The sequence below is a fragment of the Spea bombifrons genome, chromosome 4 (assembly GCF_027358695.1).
Source record: "Spea bombifrons isolate aSpeBom1 chromosome 4, aSpeBom1.2.pri, whole genome shotgun sequence".
NCBI lineage: Eukaryota > Metazoa > Chordata > Amphibia > Anura > Pelobatidae > Spea > Spea bombifrons.
Window position 1 is genome coordinate 100,555,635 of NC_071090.1, and position 18,755 is coordinate 100,574,389.

The following is an 18,755-nucleotide window of genomic DNA, read 5'->3' on the forward strand; positions in this document are numbered from 1 at the left end:
TGCGGCCTTGCGCGTAAACAACCTCTGCTGCCGGCACGTCTGCACGATGCGCTTTAACAATCTCCTTTGCCGGCACTTCCCACGGCGGAAGTGCCGGCACCGGAAGTTGTCTACGCGTTTTGCGTAGATGTCCCCTGCCGGCCCCGCAAGACATCCGGGAGTCTGATTTGGTAAGTCGGGGGTGCACATCTTGGAGGCAGAGTGGCAACATGTCTCGGGGAAGGGCAGAGTGGCGGCATATATCGGGTGCAGCCTATAAGCGAGCCAATACGGTATAAGCTGAATGTAGATTTACATAAATATGTAGCTAATTATAAACAGAACACATTGGAGTACATTTCATTTATTTATAAAGAACTAATATGATTGTATGTGCTGTTACTACAGCAGGGCAGGGAAAATTAACAATAATATTAAAATTGGCAAGATACAGTTTGATAGAATTAACAAACATTGAGACATATTGGTACAGAAGGAGAAAAGAGGGCCTTGCTCTTATATGAAGGTAGTGGGGACCGTGCTGAACTCAAATAATCTACCTGTTAACCCCCATAAACGGAAACCCACCAATAACCACGCAACTAATTTCTTGGATATAAAACAGGCCACGGCTTTATTAAACAAACAAATAAAACCAATAATTAACAAATAAAAGCAATATAAAATACAATATAAAACTCAATATAAAAACACATACCACGTGATAATAACTTGCCTAACACAGTACAAACTAGCATCATCCTTGTTGGGCTCTTCTAATTCCGCTTACCACCAACATAACAAGAGGGAACTCACCTTTTCCCTTGTCCCCAATCATGCTAACCACCAGCCAACCTTAAGATCGGTGGGTACTTCCAAAGTCATTGACCATAACATACCAGAGGTCAGGGGAGGATTGAGCCCAACTTGTCTTCCTTCACACCAGCACAATAACCGTAACTTAGAACAACCCGTTTGACCAGCAAGAAAACACCAACCACCACCAACCCTGCTGTTTGACCCCTCAAGTCAACAGGATCCCCCACACACCAGAGCCATGGCCTGCTCAACCGCCTCCTGCACCCCCAAATTAAAGAGGCCCCGTCCCCCACAAGAAAGGATACAAAACCCCTCTGATGCGTAGCCTGACGGGTCATGATGGACAGTCAAAAGCCATAATCGAAAAAGCCCTAATCCAATTCCCAAACGTTTTGGGAATCCACCTGCACCGATACTTCTCCTTATCCTTGTCCTTATCTGACACATCCACCCTGCGGAGGAGGTGCCTCCTCTAACGGCAAAATATCTCCAGGAATCTCCTGGCTCAAATGCAGGCCCAACCTGCACATGTATGCCACACCCTTAGTCACATCTGCCACCCCAGCATACTCAACCCTTGCCACCTCATCAACCACCACACTCTGCAAGGAAGCTGCCTCCCCCACAACCGGCCCACTCCATGGCTGTGGCACCACAGCACCCTATAACCTGGACACCAAGGAAGGTGCCTCAACGCTCTGCTCTGTCGGCCCCTACAGTTCCCTATCCAAACCCACCTCCGAGACCCCAGCCTACCATCTACTGCTATGGATGTTCATTTAGCATTACACTCACTGGCCACTTTATTAGGTACACCTTGCTAGTACCGGGTTGGACCCCCTTTTGCCTTCAGAACTGCCTTCATTCTTCATGGCATACTTTCTACAAGGATTTTGGTCCATATGGACATGATGGCATCACGTAGTTGCTGCAGATTTGTCAGCTGCACATCCATGATGCAAATCTCCCATTCCACCACATCCCAAAGGTGCTCTATTGGACTGACATCCGGTGACTGTGGAGGCCATTGGAGTAAAATGAACTCATTGTCATGTTCAAACAACCAGTTTGAGATGATGTGAGCTTTGTGACATGGTACATTATCCTGCTGGAAGTAGCCATCAGAAGATGGGTACACTGCGGCCATAAAGGGATGGACATTGTCAACTACAATACTCAGGTAGGATGCTCAATTGGTACTAAGGGGCCCAAAGTGTGCCAAGAAAATGCCCCCCACACTAGTACACCACTAGCCTGAACTGTTGACACAAGGCAGGATGGATCCATGCTTTCATGTTGTTTACACTAAATTCTGACCCTGCTATCTGAATGTCACAGCTGAAATCGAGACTCATCAGACTAGGCAACGTTCTTCCAGTCTTCATTGTCCAATTTTGGTGAGCCTGTGCGAATTGTAGCCTCAGTTTAATGTTCTTAGCTGACAGGAGTGGCACCTGGTGTGGTCTTCTGCTGTTGTAGCCCATCTGCTTCAGGGTTTGACATGTTGTGTGTTCAGAGATGGTATTCTGCATACCTTGGTTGTAACAAGTGGTTATTTGGGTTACTGTTGCCTTTCTGTCATCTCGAACCAGTCTCCCCATTCTCCTCTGACCTCTGACATATTGTTGTCCACGGAACTGCCGCTCACTGGATATTTTTTTTTCCGGACCATTCTCTGTAAACCCTACAGATGGTGGTGCAAGCAAATCCAAGTAGATCAGTAGTTTCTGAAATACTCAGACCAGCCCGTCTGGTACCAACAACCATGCCAAGTTCAAAGTCAGTTAAATCCCATTTCTTCCCCATTCTGATGCTCAGTTTGAACTTCAGCAAGTTGTCTTGACCACGTCTACATGCCTAAATGCATTGAGTTGCTGCCATGTGACTAATTAGCTATTTGTGTTAACAAGCAATTGAACAGATGTACCTAATAAAGTGGCCAGTGAGTGCATAGTACCGTATTTGCTCAATTATAAGACAAGGTTTTTTCCAGAGCAAATGCTCTGAAAAATACCCCTCGTCTTATAATCGGGGTCGTCTTATAATCAGACCTCAAATAGGTCTGACTATGAGACTAAGATCCAGATCCCCCGCAGTGCTGGAGGGGACCTGGATCCTCCTGTCTTATGCCCCCCCCAACTTACTGGTGCTTCTGACTCCCCGGTGTGTTGTACGGGCAGCGGGTAGAGGTCTACGCGATTCGAGTAGACAACTTCCGCTGCAGCCGGAAGGAGGTGCGGTTAACAGCGGGGGTTGTCTGCGTCCATCGCGCAGACCTTCCCCGGCTGTCAGAGATCAGAGTTCCCCGTGATCTCTACACACTGCCCCGGCTATGCACCGAGGGCTCAGAAGCACCGGTAAGTTTGGAGGAGGGAGGAGGAGGGAGGGTGTTAAATGGGGGGCATAAGGCATTTCTGTAGGCAGAGTGCTCTATGAAATGCCTTTTAACCCCCTTAATGCCACTCTGCCTCCTGAAATGCCTTATTCCTCCCTATATGCCACTCTGTACCATAATATGCCTTTTAACCCCCTAAATGCCAGAGTGGCATATAGAGGTATAAGGCAGTTTTGGAGGTCAAAAGGCATATCATGGGGCACAGTGGCATATAGAGGGTTAAAAGGCATATCATGGGGCACAGTGGCATTTAGAGGGTTAAAAGGCATATCATGGGGCACAGTGGCATATAGGGGGTATAAGGCATTTCTGGGACAGAGTGGCAAGCCTGCGGGCAGATGTGCACAACTGGAGGGGCAGGTTGGAAAAAAAGGAAACAAAAACAAAATATTTTTCTCAATCATAGCTTTTATTAAAAAAAAATAGTTCACATCGTTTACATGAATTAACATTTACTGGTAAAACTTTTTCCTATAGGGTCGTCTTAAATTCAGGCATTTTCTTTTTTTCATAAATTAATATTCAGATTTTGGGGGGTCTTCTTATAATCAGGGTTGTCTTATAATCGAGCAAATACGATACATAGTTTACTTTGTTAAAACTTTATCGGTAAATAACTGTGAACATTTTTCTGTATTTTTAATCTTATCCAAGTTCAACATTTACACGTTAAAAGTAGAACATAAATGTATTTAAATGCAACAGTTAATTGATCTCAAATTAAAAGGATGCAAACCACAAGACAGTAACCTCAATAATGAGAACATCTGGGACCAGGACCAAGAATAAAACAGAGGAATAAAAAGCAGGGTCAGTGAGCATTTTCCAACAACACTCACATGACCTTCAGGAGCACTGGAAAATATCAGGTACATGGGCTAATATACAATATGCAGCAAAAAGAGATTTTCTAACAAATATGTGATACTCAAACCCCATACAGTCTTCTGCTTTATTTGCTTAGTCATATAATTGATTGTGGTTAATTTAGAACAATAACATTTTGTAGTTGGAAGGATGCAATTAAATTGTATGGTCTTAGGTTGTATAAAGCAAATATGCTTTAGCATATATATATAAAGCAAATGTGCTTTAGCATATATATAAAGCAATAAATGTTTACATTTTTTATTAAATGTATTATTAATACATTTCCTTGCATGTTTCTTTATTTTAGAAAATGGTGATGTATATATATGAAGTTTATAGTTTTATAGATCCTCTCTAGATCCTCACTGCTAATACTAGATCCTCTCTAGATCCTCACAGCTAATACTGTTTTGTCCTATTTTAGCATTCTTAAATTAAAACCAAACTCTTGAAATATTGTAAAACTTATTTAGTACTATATTACTATAAACTACTCCATTATTCAAAACTCAAGATTTATATTTATTTTAAAAAGCAAAAACACAAACAAACAAGAAAAATGAAAAGATTAAAAGTTTCTGATTTAAAGAGGTTCAAAACTCCTGGTTTAGTATCCATGCTATATAATAATGTGGGATGCATTTATTAGGAAAGCTGTGTTTATAGCAAACAGCAGGAACATAATATTGGTTTATAATTGTAAAGTAAATATGATTTTCTTTGGTCACACATTTTTTGTGATCATCATATGTATCAGACTGATGCCTGAAAAATAATCTTGGTACCCTACAGCAGTTATACAAAAGGCGCTTCTTTTCAGTCTCTTTTCTTGCGCTCACATGTTTTCCATGTTGACACAAATAAAACATAATAAATACAAAATATTGTAATCTAAACAATTCAGAACCAAGTGGAGTGTTTTCTTTTAATTGCTTCATTTTCTATATGTAATACCAAAGTTGTTTCCTGTTTAATTGAAAGATCAACCCCTAAAATTGGGATTTTTTAAAACCAAATTAGCTGTTTTTGTTAAACAAAAAGGGCATGCACACATAGCTTAACTCTTTCCTTACCAAGGCCTCTTAGTACCATATGTTTTTTTTGCCATTTTCCCATATGTTGGTTTAATAAAGTTTCCCCTTGTCCCTGCTGCTGTTAAAAACACAGAACTTCCAGGTACATCCTACAGGTTATTCTAGCCACACCTTTTGTGGATGTGCTTTAAGCAGCCAATCAGTGGCAAGAAATAGTGGATCATAGAGGAGTAGGGTTCCTACAGCTACAGGGCAGCCTCTTCAGTGTCAGGTAAGTACCTTATTTTTTTGTTTTCCTTTTTTCTCTTCAAGATATTTATGAAATCCTTTAGTATTTCGGTTAATTTTTAATCTGTAGACCACTTTTAACCTTACATCCCTTTAAGGATGACATCTCCCTCACTACACCCAGTACTCTAAGTGAGGTGTAACCTGTTATATCTGTAATAGCATGACGGACTTATTTTTTCTGATATTCATGGTGCCTATGTATCTTGTATTTCTAGCTGTTTGTGTCCTTTTTTCACCAAGAGAACATGGATGGATATCTCAAAAACAAAACTTTACAAGCAGAATTCCAAATATTGGCTTTTACCATCATTGCAGGAGCAAAAGTTCCAATATTCACTGTTGTTTTATTATTGTATGTGTTGTGCTTGATGGGAAATCTGATTATTATTGTACTTGTCTGCTTGGTGCCTCATCTGCATACTCCAATGTATTTCTTCTTGTGCAACCTTTCAGTTCAAGATATCATATATACTTCTAATGTCCATCCCAAGCTCTTGTCCATCACTTTAACAGGTAATACCAGCATTGATTTTCCACTTTGTATCTCACAAATCTTTCTATTCATCTTTTGTTTTAATGTTGAAATATTCCTACTGACTTCAATGGCCTATGATAGATATGTTGCCATTTGTAACCCTCTGCATTATTCTCTCAAAATGAATAGGAAAGTTTGCATGCTACTGGCCACCGGCAGCTGGATTTCTGGTGCTTTGAATTCTACAATGTACTCCTTTATAATGTCCAATCTACCCTTCTGCAAGTCTCGAATAATAAATCACTTTTTCTGTGAGGTGGAAACCATGCTCAAACTTTCATGCAAAGATACCAAAGATGTACAAAACTTTATTTTTGTTGGAAGTTTGTTTTTAGGATTTTTTCCATTTTTGTTTATAATGACTTCCTACATATACATCATAATAACCATTCTTAAAATTCGCACCTCAGAAGGTAGAAGTAAAACTTTTTCCAGCTGCTCTTCCCATCTCACTGTGGTTTTTCTACTATACGGGACAGGTCTAGGCTCTTATATGAAAACAGAGACAAAAAATTACCCAGAACAAGACAAACTGATCTCCATGACATACACCCTCTTAGTTCCAATGTTAAACCCACTGGTATATAGCCTGAGAAATAAAGATGTTTTAAAAGCCATGACAATTTTAACTGGTAAAAGTGGTAAAATATAAATAAAAAAAATAGCATGTGTTGTCAGTGTTTAACGAGTTGAGCATTTAATAAAATCAGACACAGACTTTTGTACTCAGATAATCTGATAAACCAAGCTAGCTACCAAGAAAAACACAGTGAGGACACAGGCCTAAAAAAAAGATGATCGCAGTGATCACATGACCCTACTCACCACTGATTGGTTGGCAGGAGGGCCAGTCCCCAGACCAACGCTAGAGATTTACATGTGCTCCTCGACGTTCATCACACTGCATTATAGTGCAAGGGAAATCAGAAATCAAGCCTACCTAAGCCTAGCAAGAATGAGATGTTCTAGAAAATCAGTCCTGCTTAATATGAGGTTGTACTTGTAACCTCACAATAGCTGAACCCCTTTCTTCTTCTGTACCAGTATGTCTTAAACGGACATTCCAGGATTCCTGACAACCTCCTGAACATTGAATGTATATGAATGTAGTACTAGTGCTGTTCATTATACGGCTTTGTTGCAGCCATTTTCTATCATTTGTTAGCAGGAACTACTGTCTTTTCACCTGTTTTTCTGTAAATATTTACAAGGATTGCCAGCTTGAAGATTAAAACGTCTGCTGAAATTGCCATTTACATGTCGGTTTTGCTGAGTTGGCACTGTCTGCTAAGCTTTTATTGTGTAAGTACTGCTTAATATCGAGTTAGCAGTTGGTCTCAAGAACCCACAACTCACAGCTTTGCTAGAGAGGCAGCTTACATTTAAGAGAAACAAAACGTCTTTTCTGTGAATATTTTGTGAATAAATAATAAATATAAAGAATATAAAATACATTATAAAACTCAGTATAAAAACACATACCATTAGCGGACATATACAACTCCACTACTGGAGATTTCTTCCATTCCCGGTCCTTAAAGCAAAGTATTCTTTGCCCCCCTCCCATGTGCAAGCAAAACACTATCTACAAGAGACTATATGCAGCGTGCATCCCACTCAAAGGAACCATGTTTTGCAATTATTGCTCAATCCATCATACTCGAGTAAGGTTTCGATTTCGACATTATATAGGGCAATATTTCAACCCATAGATTATTCTATCTCCATAACAGGCCTTGCGAGATGGTCTCTTATCCTTGCGAATTTATTATATGCATATACTCGTAGGCTGAAAAACCTACAGGCCTCCTGGTTCCATGACACCACACTCAAATTACTCCACAGAGCATATATCTCTCCCAGTCAGCTATCCACCTTGACTCCTACTTCACCATGTCATTGCTGCAAATGTAACCTGGTGTCGATCACTGTTTACTTACCTGCCCTAAGATCCTGGATTTTTGGAGGGCTGTGAGTCCTGTTATAGGTGACATATTAGATTGCAAACCTCTTACTATAACTGTTGAATTATTGTTGGGTGTATACGTCACATTAGGCATCAAGGGAAAACACAGAATAAATCTCCTAGACCACCTACTACTAATAGCAGTTAAGGCTATTCTGGATCACTGGTTACAACCACTAGCTCCCTCCCTCCGATATTGGAGGAACAAGGTATCAAAGACAATGTTTTTAGAGTGGACTATGGTCTTACGTGATAAAGAAGGTCAAGGAGAAAAATTCTTTGATGTGTAGGAACCATATATCACCACATTACCACCCAGACAACAAAACCAAGTTACTCTGGTCTTCACACACATTACATGGTTCTGCTCTCGGGCGCTAATCTCTGCTTGACATACATTGAACCTTCACGAAACTTCTTCCTTTATTGAGGATGTGAAATACTATGCCTCCTTAGGAAATATTATTCACTTTGGGCTCACGGTACTACCCTTAGAAACTTCACGGACAGGCGTCAGGGGAAGCTCGGTCATAACTTTCCTTGAATCGGTCTTATCTATTGTAACTGTTTATGTTAGTTATTGTCATGTTTATGGGAAAAAAAAAACAAGTATGAGCGCACAGCCTTACTTCTGCAAACATTTGAAATGCAAATAGGATTTTGATTCCATTCCTGTTTAACACATGTGACTCTTGCCACCGTTTTAACACAGTATACTATGTCATCCAGCTTTTGTACCACCTTACAATACAGTTGTAACTGTGTTCTACAAGAATGAAAAAATATAAAAACAGGGTACTTAGCTTTTTAACCCTCTATTCATTCCTCGGAACACATATGTGGTAGCTTCCCCAAGGACTCTTCCTTCAAAAAGCCCCTTATAACAGGTATATGGATAAAACAGAACACATTCTGGGGATACAGCTTTAAAAATACTCTGTAAAGAGAATAAAAACCACAAATGGTGCAATAACGTTTAAAAGGTTTAAAACAGCCCCCACTAGTTGTGCCACACTCACAAGATTGTAGTAGGAACTGCGCCTTAAAGATAGCCTGTATCTTAGGAATCCTGAAGATTTACTGGAACTTTTTAAAACCACCTCAAAGTTTTAAAAACCGGTCATCTGCTGGATACAAACGGATGATAGGCAGGCAGGGTATCTTCCAAAAGTTCTTTATTTAAAATAGCCCATTAAAAATGCTTAATGTTTTAAGAAACTAAGTCCAACGCGTTTCGTCATATGTTGACTTCATCAGGGACTAGTTATAATACATCAAGAAGCATAAGCTAACAAAATATAAACTAAAAACCCTTGCCCGCCCTCTCCTTAAATCATCCAATCTGTTCTTCTATTGGTCTAAAGTCTTCACGCCTCCTTTGTTTCAATTAGATGAACACAAATTTTCTTGTTTCCAGGTAGTAACCCTTTGCGTTCCAAAATATGTTCCAAAGTAGTGTCCATTATTTCTGAATGCCGTCTTTTTTATTGTAAAGTCCAGTTTAAATAGTTAATTGTTTGCACAATACTAGAATCTAAAATAAAGGAGATAGAAATAATAATATACATCCTATAATACATATACATGTTATTTATAGCTTTTGCAAACATCCAGATGCGGAAATTTAACTGAATTACCTAACCATCCCTGGATATTTTAGGGTTAACCACTATTAGTTCTTGACATAGAAAATTCATTGCTTCATTCAGAAATAAGTATCTACACTATTATAATGTATATACATATATAAAAAATATAAACCAAGTTTGTATGTAGATGTTGCATATAGATGTTACATGTTCATATAGTCCTATATTTAATAGTGAGTTACCAGTAAAGTAATTAGTGTGAGTGAAAATGTAAATAATGTGTTGTGTACTACTATATTAATATTATGTGCGTGAGTTACATTGTGGTTACCATTAGTGCGTGAATATATAATAATTAATTGTATATATTCTAAATTAATATAATATATATACTAATATATATACTATTTATAAATAATTATAAAAAAAAAGAGAATAAGTATGTATACTTATGTGTTAAATACGTGCTGTACTAAGTGTTAATGTATATGTTATATGTGAATTAAAAAATGTGAATAAATATTTTATTTGTATGTTGTATGATATATAAATACATAAATATAATTAAATTAATATAAATTGTGTATTGTGCTGGGTGTATATTATATCATTTAAAATAAAGTGTGATATTTCGTAACTATTTACATTACGTTTTATTAAACTAAATTATTTAGAACTATATAGATGTTATATAACACAGTGTATATAATTACTATTGATATACAAAAAGTGTATGTTTGTTTATATTTATATGTGTATACTTAATTAAGTTTTTACAAAAAACTTACTATGTCAATCTCCGCATTTAAACCCCTTGGTTCCATGGTCTCCAATTTATGGATCCAGTATGACTCTCGTTGTATTAATTTTTTATTCCTATCTCCTCCCCTCCAATGTGCCTTGACTATTTCAATACCAATAAAAACGAAGTCTTTAAAATTGAATTTGGGACAACTTGCACAATGTACAGGTACAGAGTGGTTATTAACTTTTTTTCTAATATTGTTAAGGTGTTCCAAAATTCTTACTTTTAACTTTCTTTTTGTTTTTCCTATATATTGTTTACCACAGGGGCATTGCAGTAAATAAACTACAAATTCTGTATTGCAATCTATATGAGATTTTATCACACAATTCTCCCCTGTGGAAGTACTTGTAAAGCTTTTAATTATTTGGACACCTTTCAGATTACAAGCTTTACATCTACAACAATAGTTAAAACCATCTCGGTGCAAATTATTCTCCTTTTTTTTCTCCTTTGTCACATAACTGGGTGCTAAAATATTTTTTAGGTTTCTTGTTTTCCTAAAAACAATTGGGGGTTTCTCTGGTAAAATGGTTCCTAAAATAGGATCCCTCAACAGGATTGGCCAATGTTTTTTTAAAATTTTTTCTACTTTGTTATATTCTGTGTTGAATTCAGTGATAAAGGCATAACCAAATTTAGAGTTATGGTCTTGTTTGATTTTATTTGAGGTTAAGAGTAAATTTCTATCTTTCTTTGCCATAATTCTAATATCTTTATCGATTGAATTTTTATTGTAACCTTTTTCAATCAATTTTGTTTTAATATGATTGGCCTGTCTTCTATAGTCACTTTCATTGGTGCAATTTCGCCTGACCCGGGCAAGTTGTCCTTTTGCAATGCCTCTGAGCCAGGGCTTATGGTGGCAACTATTTTTATGAACATAGCCATTGCCGTCTGTTTTTTTAAAAAAACACTTTGATTTAATGTTAACGCCTTCCGTAAAAAACGTAACATCTAAAAAAATTATCTCCAATGCACTAAATTCAGGGGTAAAAGACAAATTGGCATCATTAGAATTTAAAAAATTCACATAATCAATAAAATCGTCTTCCGACCCATTCCAAATAAGAATGACATCATCAATATATCTACGCCAGAGGACCAAGTTGTCCCTCCAGCCATGTTCAGACCAAACATAGTCATCTTCCCAATGTCTCATAAAGATATTGGCATAGCTGGGGGCAAACTTAGTCCCCATGGCGGTGCCAGTGGTCTGTAAAAAATATTTACCGTCAAAATAAAAATAGTTGTGGTTTAAAATGAATTCAATACAATCCAATAAAAATCCTTTAAAATTGACGGAAATGTCATCATCATTCTCCAAAAATTTATTAACCGCTTGTAACCCCAGGTTGTGTTTAATAACACTATAAAGAGAAGTTACATCCAAAGTGGCCCATTTAAAACCTTCTTGCCACTCTATATTCTCCATTTCTTTCAAAATCTCCGCTGTATCTTTTATGTAAGACAGCGATTGTTGCGCATATTTTTGTAAAAAACGATCTATAAAAGCTGATAAGTTACTTGTAATGGAATCTATGCCACTTATTATTGGACGTCCTGGGGGTGTAGATAAATTCTTGTGAATTTTGGGAATGAAATAGAAAATCGGCGTGATAGGAAATTCTTTAAATAAAAACTGGTAATTTTTTTCCGAGATGATGTCGTCATCCACAGCATTTCTCAAAAGATCTTTTAAAACATTCTGAAAATCATTTGTGGGGTCATTGTCCAATTTGAGGTATGTGTGTGTGTCATCCAATATACGATACGCTTCTTTAAAATAATAATCTTTTGTCATCAACACAATTCCACCTCCTTTATCCGCTTCTTTGATTACGACATTATTTTTTTTCTTCCAATTTTTTTAATACATCTCTTTCATTTTTTGTTAAATTATCTTGATGCCATTTGTCTTTCTTTCTACAATTGTTAATTTTCCTAACATCTTCTTGGACCATGTTATTAAAAATCTCTAAGTGGGGACCTCTGTTAAAAACAGGATAAAAATGTGATTTAGGTTTGAAACTTGCTAAATCGTTAAAAATATTTTCTGTATCACCTTGCACTTCTCCCATTGGCTGTTTTAAAAAATGCCTTTTAATTGTTAATTTCCTGATATACTTTTGTAAATCTATAAAAAAGTCAAATTTTTTAAGATTTTGATCAGGTGCAAACTTCAGGCCCTTTGATAAAATTTGTAATTCTTCCTCTTTTAAAACCATGTCTGTTAAATTAAAAATGCCTTTTGCTCTTTCCATATCTTTTGTAATCAATGCCTTCTCCTGTCTTCTTCCTCTGCTCGTTTCCTCTTGTTTTGTGCCGTTAAGTAAGACGTAGTGGGAGACGGTACTTTGGCTTCTTCTCTTGATTCGGTCCTTGGTCTGAAATGATTGCTGTTGCTGTTTGGGCCTTGCCCCCTGTCTAAAAAAACATCAGAATTTTGTTCCCTTTGGACCTGTTTGGAATTAAAGTAAGATGAAGGGTGGATTTCTTTGTGATTATTAACCACTTCAGCATAGGATTTATGGTCATTATAGGATGTATGGTCATTATGTTGCTGATAATAATGATCTTTATAGGACTCTCTCCTCCCTCTATAGGACAGATTCCTCTGCTGATATTCTTTATTGTTAGACGAATAATGGGTTCCTCTAGGTGGAGATCTTTCTCTAAATCTTGGGGGACTAACAATCCTAGATTTATTTTTTCTGATATTCATGGTGCCTATGTATCTTGTATTTCTAGCTGTTTGTGTCCTTTTTTTCACCAAGAGAACATGGATGGATATCTCAAAAACAAAACTTTACAAGCAGAATTCCAAATATTGGCTTTTACCATCATTGCAGGAGCAAAAGTTCCAATATTCACTGTTGTTTTATTATTGTATGTGTTGTGCTTGATGGGAAATCTGATTATTATTGCACTTGTCTGCTTGGTGCCTCATCTACATACTCCAATGTATTTCTTCTTGTGCAACCTTTCAGTTCAAGATTTGATATATACTTCTAATGTCCATCCCAAGCTCTTGTCCATCACTTTAACAGGTAATACCAGCATTGATTTTGCGCTTTGTATGTCACAAATATTTCTATTCATCTTTTATTTTAATGTTGAAATATTCCTGTTGACTTCAATGGCCTATGATAGATATGTTGCCATTTGTAACCCTCTGCATTATTCTCTCAAAATGAATAGAAAAGTTTGCACACTACTGGCCACCCCAAAAATAAATAAAAGAGAAAAAAAAGAGTTTGCAAGTTCGACAGAATTAATGTCTGCGAGTGCGGACATTTAACTCTTGCAGCGGGGAGACCAGCGGATCATGGGGATATATTTTATTTAAATAATTAATAGATGAAAATGAACACACTGCCACATATGGCTAATATATCTTCGGACCTATTGGTCGCTTGCACAGCCCTTTACCCTACGGATTTCTGCTCCCCTTATCCAACGCAGCATCGCAGGGGTTAACGGGAGCAGAAATTAGGAGTTAAAAAGACCGTGCGAGTGAGCCCTATTGGTCACCTGCAGGGTCTTCCTCTGGCATCAACCAATTGGGGGAGAAGAATTTATTTTTGAATCTGGCTAGGCCAGAAATGGCCGCCCCTAAATTATTTTTTTCTAATTTATATATCACTTTGTGATTTCACGAGTGCCCATTAATTATTTTCCCTTATTGATTTCACGGTTTTCCAATTCACGGCGAGGCAGTGAAGCTGGATTTTGCTGGAGGAGGATTGGGTGCCTATCGCCCCTTTCCTCTCTTCAAATAAGCCCAGCATGGAGTCTTACCCTTCGGGATGACTCAAGATCCGACCCTCCCATGGGGGGGGGGATTTGTCTGGGTTCTCCGTGTGGGAACCCAGAATCGTATCTGGCTTCTGCTGCCTTACGGCACAGAGTGCAGCACCCAGGAGCACGCACCTCGGGCTCTAAAAAAAAAAAAAAAAAAAATTGGTTGATGCCAGAGGAAGACCCTGCAGGTGACCAATAGGCTCACTCACACTGCCCTGTAACCCCTGACGACGAACCTGCGGATTTCCACTTCAGTCAACTCCCGCGATGCTGTGAAGATAAGGTAAGTTAGATGGGGAAGGGACCGGGGAGAATAGTAGACGAAGGCGAAGATTCTTCGTGTGTGAGTCTTCGTCTTCGCCTACGTTTTACCGGCACTGTCTTCTCTTCTTCATGTCTTCGGAACGAACACGAAAATGCACTCTTCGTGTTCGTTTTCATGTTCGCCCGAAGACGAATGCACAAGTCTAGCTGTTAGCAATCACACTCCTATCATGCCAAGTCATATTGCTATTTTTTTTGTCCAGTTGTGGTGTGTTACCTACTTTTATTAAAAATGTTTTTATTATTATTTTTAAAGGTGCGGGGTCATTTTCGGTTTTGGCTAAGTGAACCGTGAATGTTTTGGTCCAGAATTTTAATTTTGGTGCATCCCTAGAATAAATAGAACTATTTCATTTTTAATTATCCTGAGTCCTGAATTTGTAGTCACAACACTTTGTAGGCCCAGAAATCAGTGAGAGGAAAAGTAAAGGTTTTGTGTCATTTACTTTATTTTAATCTGCATAAATTATTAAAGGCCATATTTTCTCACAGTGAAAAATTGAAGTGGTCCACTGCAGAAAAAACTTGGACACCCCTGGGGTAGACAGTGAGAAGGGGGGTAGGGAGAGGGTAGCTAGTGAGAAGGAGGGGTAGGGAGAGTGTAGCTAGTGAGAAGGGAGGGTAGGGAGAGGGTAGCTAGTGAGAAGGGGGGTAGGGAGAGGGTAGATAGTGTGAGAAGGGAGGATAGGGAGGGGGTAGATAGTAAGAAAGTGTGAGAGGGGGGAGAGGGGGTAGATAGTGTGAGAAGGGGAGAAAGTGGGGATCTGATGGGGAAAATGCTGTCCCCCCCCCAGATTTTTAAGGGTTCCTACGCCCATGGTTTTGTTTTTTGGGGGCTTTTTTTTATTATTCGAAAACATGTCTCTCTCTCTGTCTCTCTGTTTCCTCCAGTACTGTCTGTGCCCCTTCTACCCTCCCCCTGCCTTCCAGCAGAAGTTTGAGGTCCACAGAACCCCTGAGATTTGTTCTTTTATTTAATATAATAACATATTGCTGAATATAGGTCCACAGGACAAGGAGATCTGAACTTTTATTGTAATAAAATCTTACTTAATGCAAGTAAGATTTACCTTACTGAGGGGTGGAACAGCCCCTTAGTAAAGGAAGTTTGAGGACCACAGAACCCTAACATTTTTACTTCTGTTTTTATTTAATGTAAAAAAGTATTTACTTTCCTAAAGGGGTGGTGTATATGTGGAACAGCCTCCTAGCAGAAGAAGCTTGAGTTCCACAGAGAAGAAGCTTGAGTTCCACAGTACTCCTGAGATTTGTGCTTTTTTCATGTAATAAAGTCTTACTAAATGTAAGGGATATTAACTTTACTTAGGGGTGGTGGATATGTGAAACAGCCTCCCAGCATATTTAAATTAAGGTTCAGAGAACCACTGAGATTATTATTTTTTGTTTTTTTTTCGTCTTTGCACCTCTCTCTATATTATACATTGGTGTTTTGGTTAAGATTGAGACAGGATTTTTTCAGTATTGCTATGTCGGTCATTACAATGGTTAACTATATCCTTGCATTTGCTAAGCAGCACCAGTTAGATTTACTGGAATCTGAATGCATAACACCTGTACCCACTTTGAACCTTGACCTAATTTTCTGTTAAAAAAGGTACTCCTAGTTTGTTTAAGCCTGTTGATACCAGAAAAAATAACATCTTGTAAATACTTGACTTGGGCGCCGGCCAACTCTTTGTGTTCGTCTTCGTGGGGGAAAAATCTTCTTATTCTGCAAATATTTGCCAGTTCCTGTGTTCGGATCGGGCGAACATTCGTGTGCATTCTTCGTGTTCGTGCTTTGTAGAAGGGGTTAATACAGGGATTAACGCGGTATGGACTACACAGCAGCTTTGGCGCCAGGAGTTTAAATGTCCATACGAGCAACACCTGTACTTCATAGGTTGATGGCAGACAAGCCCCCTGCTGGCGACCAATAGAGTCGCTCTTATATACTTTTAAAATCCTGCTACCCCCACTGGTCTCTCTGCTCCAACAGTTAAAGGTCCGTACAAGAAACTTTATTGGTCATTCGTACGGACCTTTAACTCTTGGAGCAGGGAGACCAGTAGTCTCTGCCGGCCAAGTTGGGGGTAGCAGGTCGCCAGCAGGTGGCTCGTCTACTGTCAACCACTGAAGTACAGGTGTACTTCATTGGTTGATGGCAGAGGAGGCCCTTGCAGGCGAACCAATAGGCTTACTCGCACGGCCATTCAACTCCTGACGGACAACTTGGCCTGCAGAGACCACTGGTCACCCTGCTCCAAGAGTTGAAAGTCTGTACGAATGGCCAATAAAGTCACTTGTATGGACATTTAACTGTTGGAGCAGGGAGACCAGTGGTCAAGTTGAACCATGAGTTAAAGGGCTGTGCGAGTGAGCCTATTGGTCGCTTACACAGCCCTTTAACCCCTGACAGCAAACCTACAGATTTCCGCTCCTGTTATTTACGAAGCATCACAGAGCTAAACGGGAGTGGAAATCCGTAGGTTTGCCGTCAGGAGTTAAAAAGCCAGTGCGAGTGAGCCTATTGGTTGCCTGCAGGGACCTCTGCTTGCATCAACCAATTGGTTGATGCCAGAGGAGATCCGTGCAGGTGACCAATAGAGTCGTTCACGCTGCCCTTTAACCCCTGACGGCGAACCTACGGATTTCCGCTGCAGTCGACCCCTGCGATGCTGCGTAGATAAGGTAGGCTAGATGGGGAAGGGACCAGGTAGATTTACCTTGCAGTATTAACAAATTCTACTAGGCCATCATTAAATGCTTTATTTTTAATGCCTAATTGTCTATGCAGTTTATTTATTTTTTATCTTCGCTGAATCCGTTGTGTATTAAGAAATTGAACATTAAATTGATCCCAAAGGTTTCATGGCATACATTTATATATAGATTGAAATTATAATAACCACAAATTAATGGACGAATTGTACTCAGTGAAAACAGAAAACCAGAGGTATAAGAAGACCTTAAAATACAGCAACACAATACAGCAATAATGCAATACATGTGTAATTGAGGAAAGCCTATGTATATTACACTCAGAAAGGACCTCACTTCACATGGTAACGTATGTGCTTAACAGGTACCATGCAAATATGATCAGACTCAAATGAAACATGTGTGAAGTTCTCCAAAACTTCACATTTCAAAGAGAATTCAATATATTGGCATTTACCGACTACTCTGAGGCAAAGGCTTTCATTTTCATTGTGGTTTTATCAATATACATGCTCTCTGTTTTGGGTAATATGAGTATTATTGCACTTGTTTGTCTGGCTTCACATCTCCACACTCCAATGTATTTTTTTCTATGTAATCTGTCAGCCCAGGATATTATATATGTTTCCAACATTCAGCCAAAGCTCTTGTCCGTCACACTAACAGGAAACAAAGGCATTCCTTTTCCACAATGCATTTCCCAAATCGTTCTCTTCATAGTTTGTATTGATGCTGAAATATTTTTGCTGACAGCCATGGCTTATGATCGCTACGTTGCGATTTGTATCCCTCTACATTATTTTCTTATCATGAAAAAAAGGGTATGCATAATATTGGTTGCTACGTGTTGGATAGCTGGCTCCTTGAACTCATCATTTATATCTTACAAAATGTGTTCTTTACCCTTCGGCAAATCCAGAAGAATAAACCACTACTTTTGTGAAGTGGAAGCAATGATGAAGCTCTCATGCATTGACACCAAAAATATTCAAGCTATAATATTTTTTGAAAGTTTGTTTATTGGGATATTTTCCTTTCTGCTTATACTGACTTCCTACATATATATAATATTTACCATTCTGAAAATTAAAAATAAGGAAGGAAGATTGAAGTCTTTCTCAAGCTGCTCCTCTCATCTCACTGTTGTTATCATTCTTTATGGGACCTGTCTAAGTTCTTACATGAAAACAAACTCAGAAAACACCCAAGAACAAGATAAGCTGACCTCAATGTTATACATTGTTCTAGTGCCAATGTTAAACCCGTTAATATATAGCTTGAGGAACAAAGAGGTTTTAAAAGCCTTGAAAAATATCAGAGGTAAAAAGAATAAAAACATGTCTTGAGACATTGAAATAACAATTTACATTTAGAATTTTAATTTACTGTAAAGAAAAGTCCTCATGTTCACAGAAAAATGTTTTTGAAAATGCATGGGTTAATATATTGGCCTTATAAAATATATAAAACATGTAATAATATTTAATAGATGAATTGTTTGTCATCGTTTAATTAGATTACATATCAAGACTATAACTATAGTTAAATACATTTATAAATTATAAAATAGTCATCATTTGGATTGCTTTTGGTTTTCTCATATTTTGTGAGATATTTGTGATT

General features: G+C 38.3%; 2 protein-coding genes across 2 annotated transcripts; both read left to right on the plus strand.

The window, feature by feature from the left end:
• The first annotated feature begins 5,633 nt into the window (after positions 1-5,633).
• On the plus strand, positions 5,634-6,575 carry LOC128491516 (olfactory receptor 5B12-like). Its single transcript, XM_053463835.1, has one exon. It carries the CDS (start codon positions 5,634-5,636, stop codon positions 6,573-6,575), a length of 942 nt encoding a protein of 313 aa, XP_053319810.1.
• Positions 6,576-17,530: 10,955 nt separating this feature from the next.
• Positions 17,531-18,478, plus strand: LOC128491517 (olfactory receptor 1019-like). The gene has a single exon (XM_053463836.1). The coding sequence runs from the start codon at positions 17,531-17,533 to the stop codon at positions 18,476-18,478; it is 948 nt and encodes a 315-aa protein (XP_053319811.1).
• The last annotated feature ends 277 nt before the right edge of the window (positions 18,479-18,755 follow it).

What these genes read in the sequence shown, in the direction of transcription:
- LOC128491516 (XM_053463835.1), top strand. Translation starts at nt 5,634, where the DNA reads ATGGATGGATATCTCAAAAACAAAACTTTACAAGCAGAATTCCAAATA.
- LOC128491517 (XM_053463836.1), top strand. Translation starts at nt 17,531, where the DNA reads ATGTGTGAAGTTCTCCAAAACTTCACATTTCAAAGAGAATTCAATATA.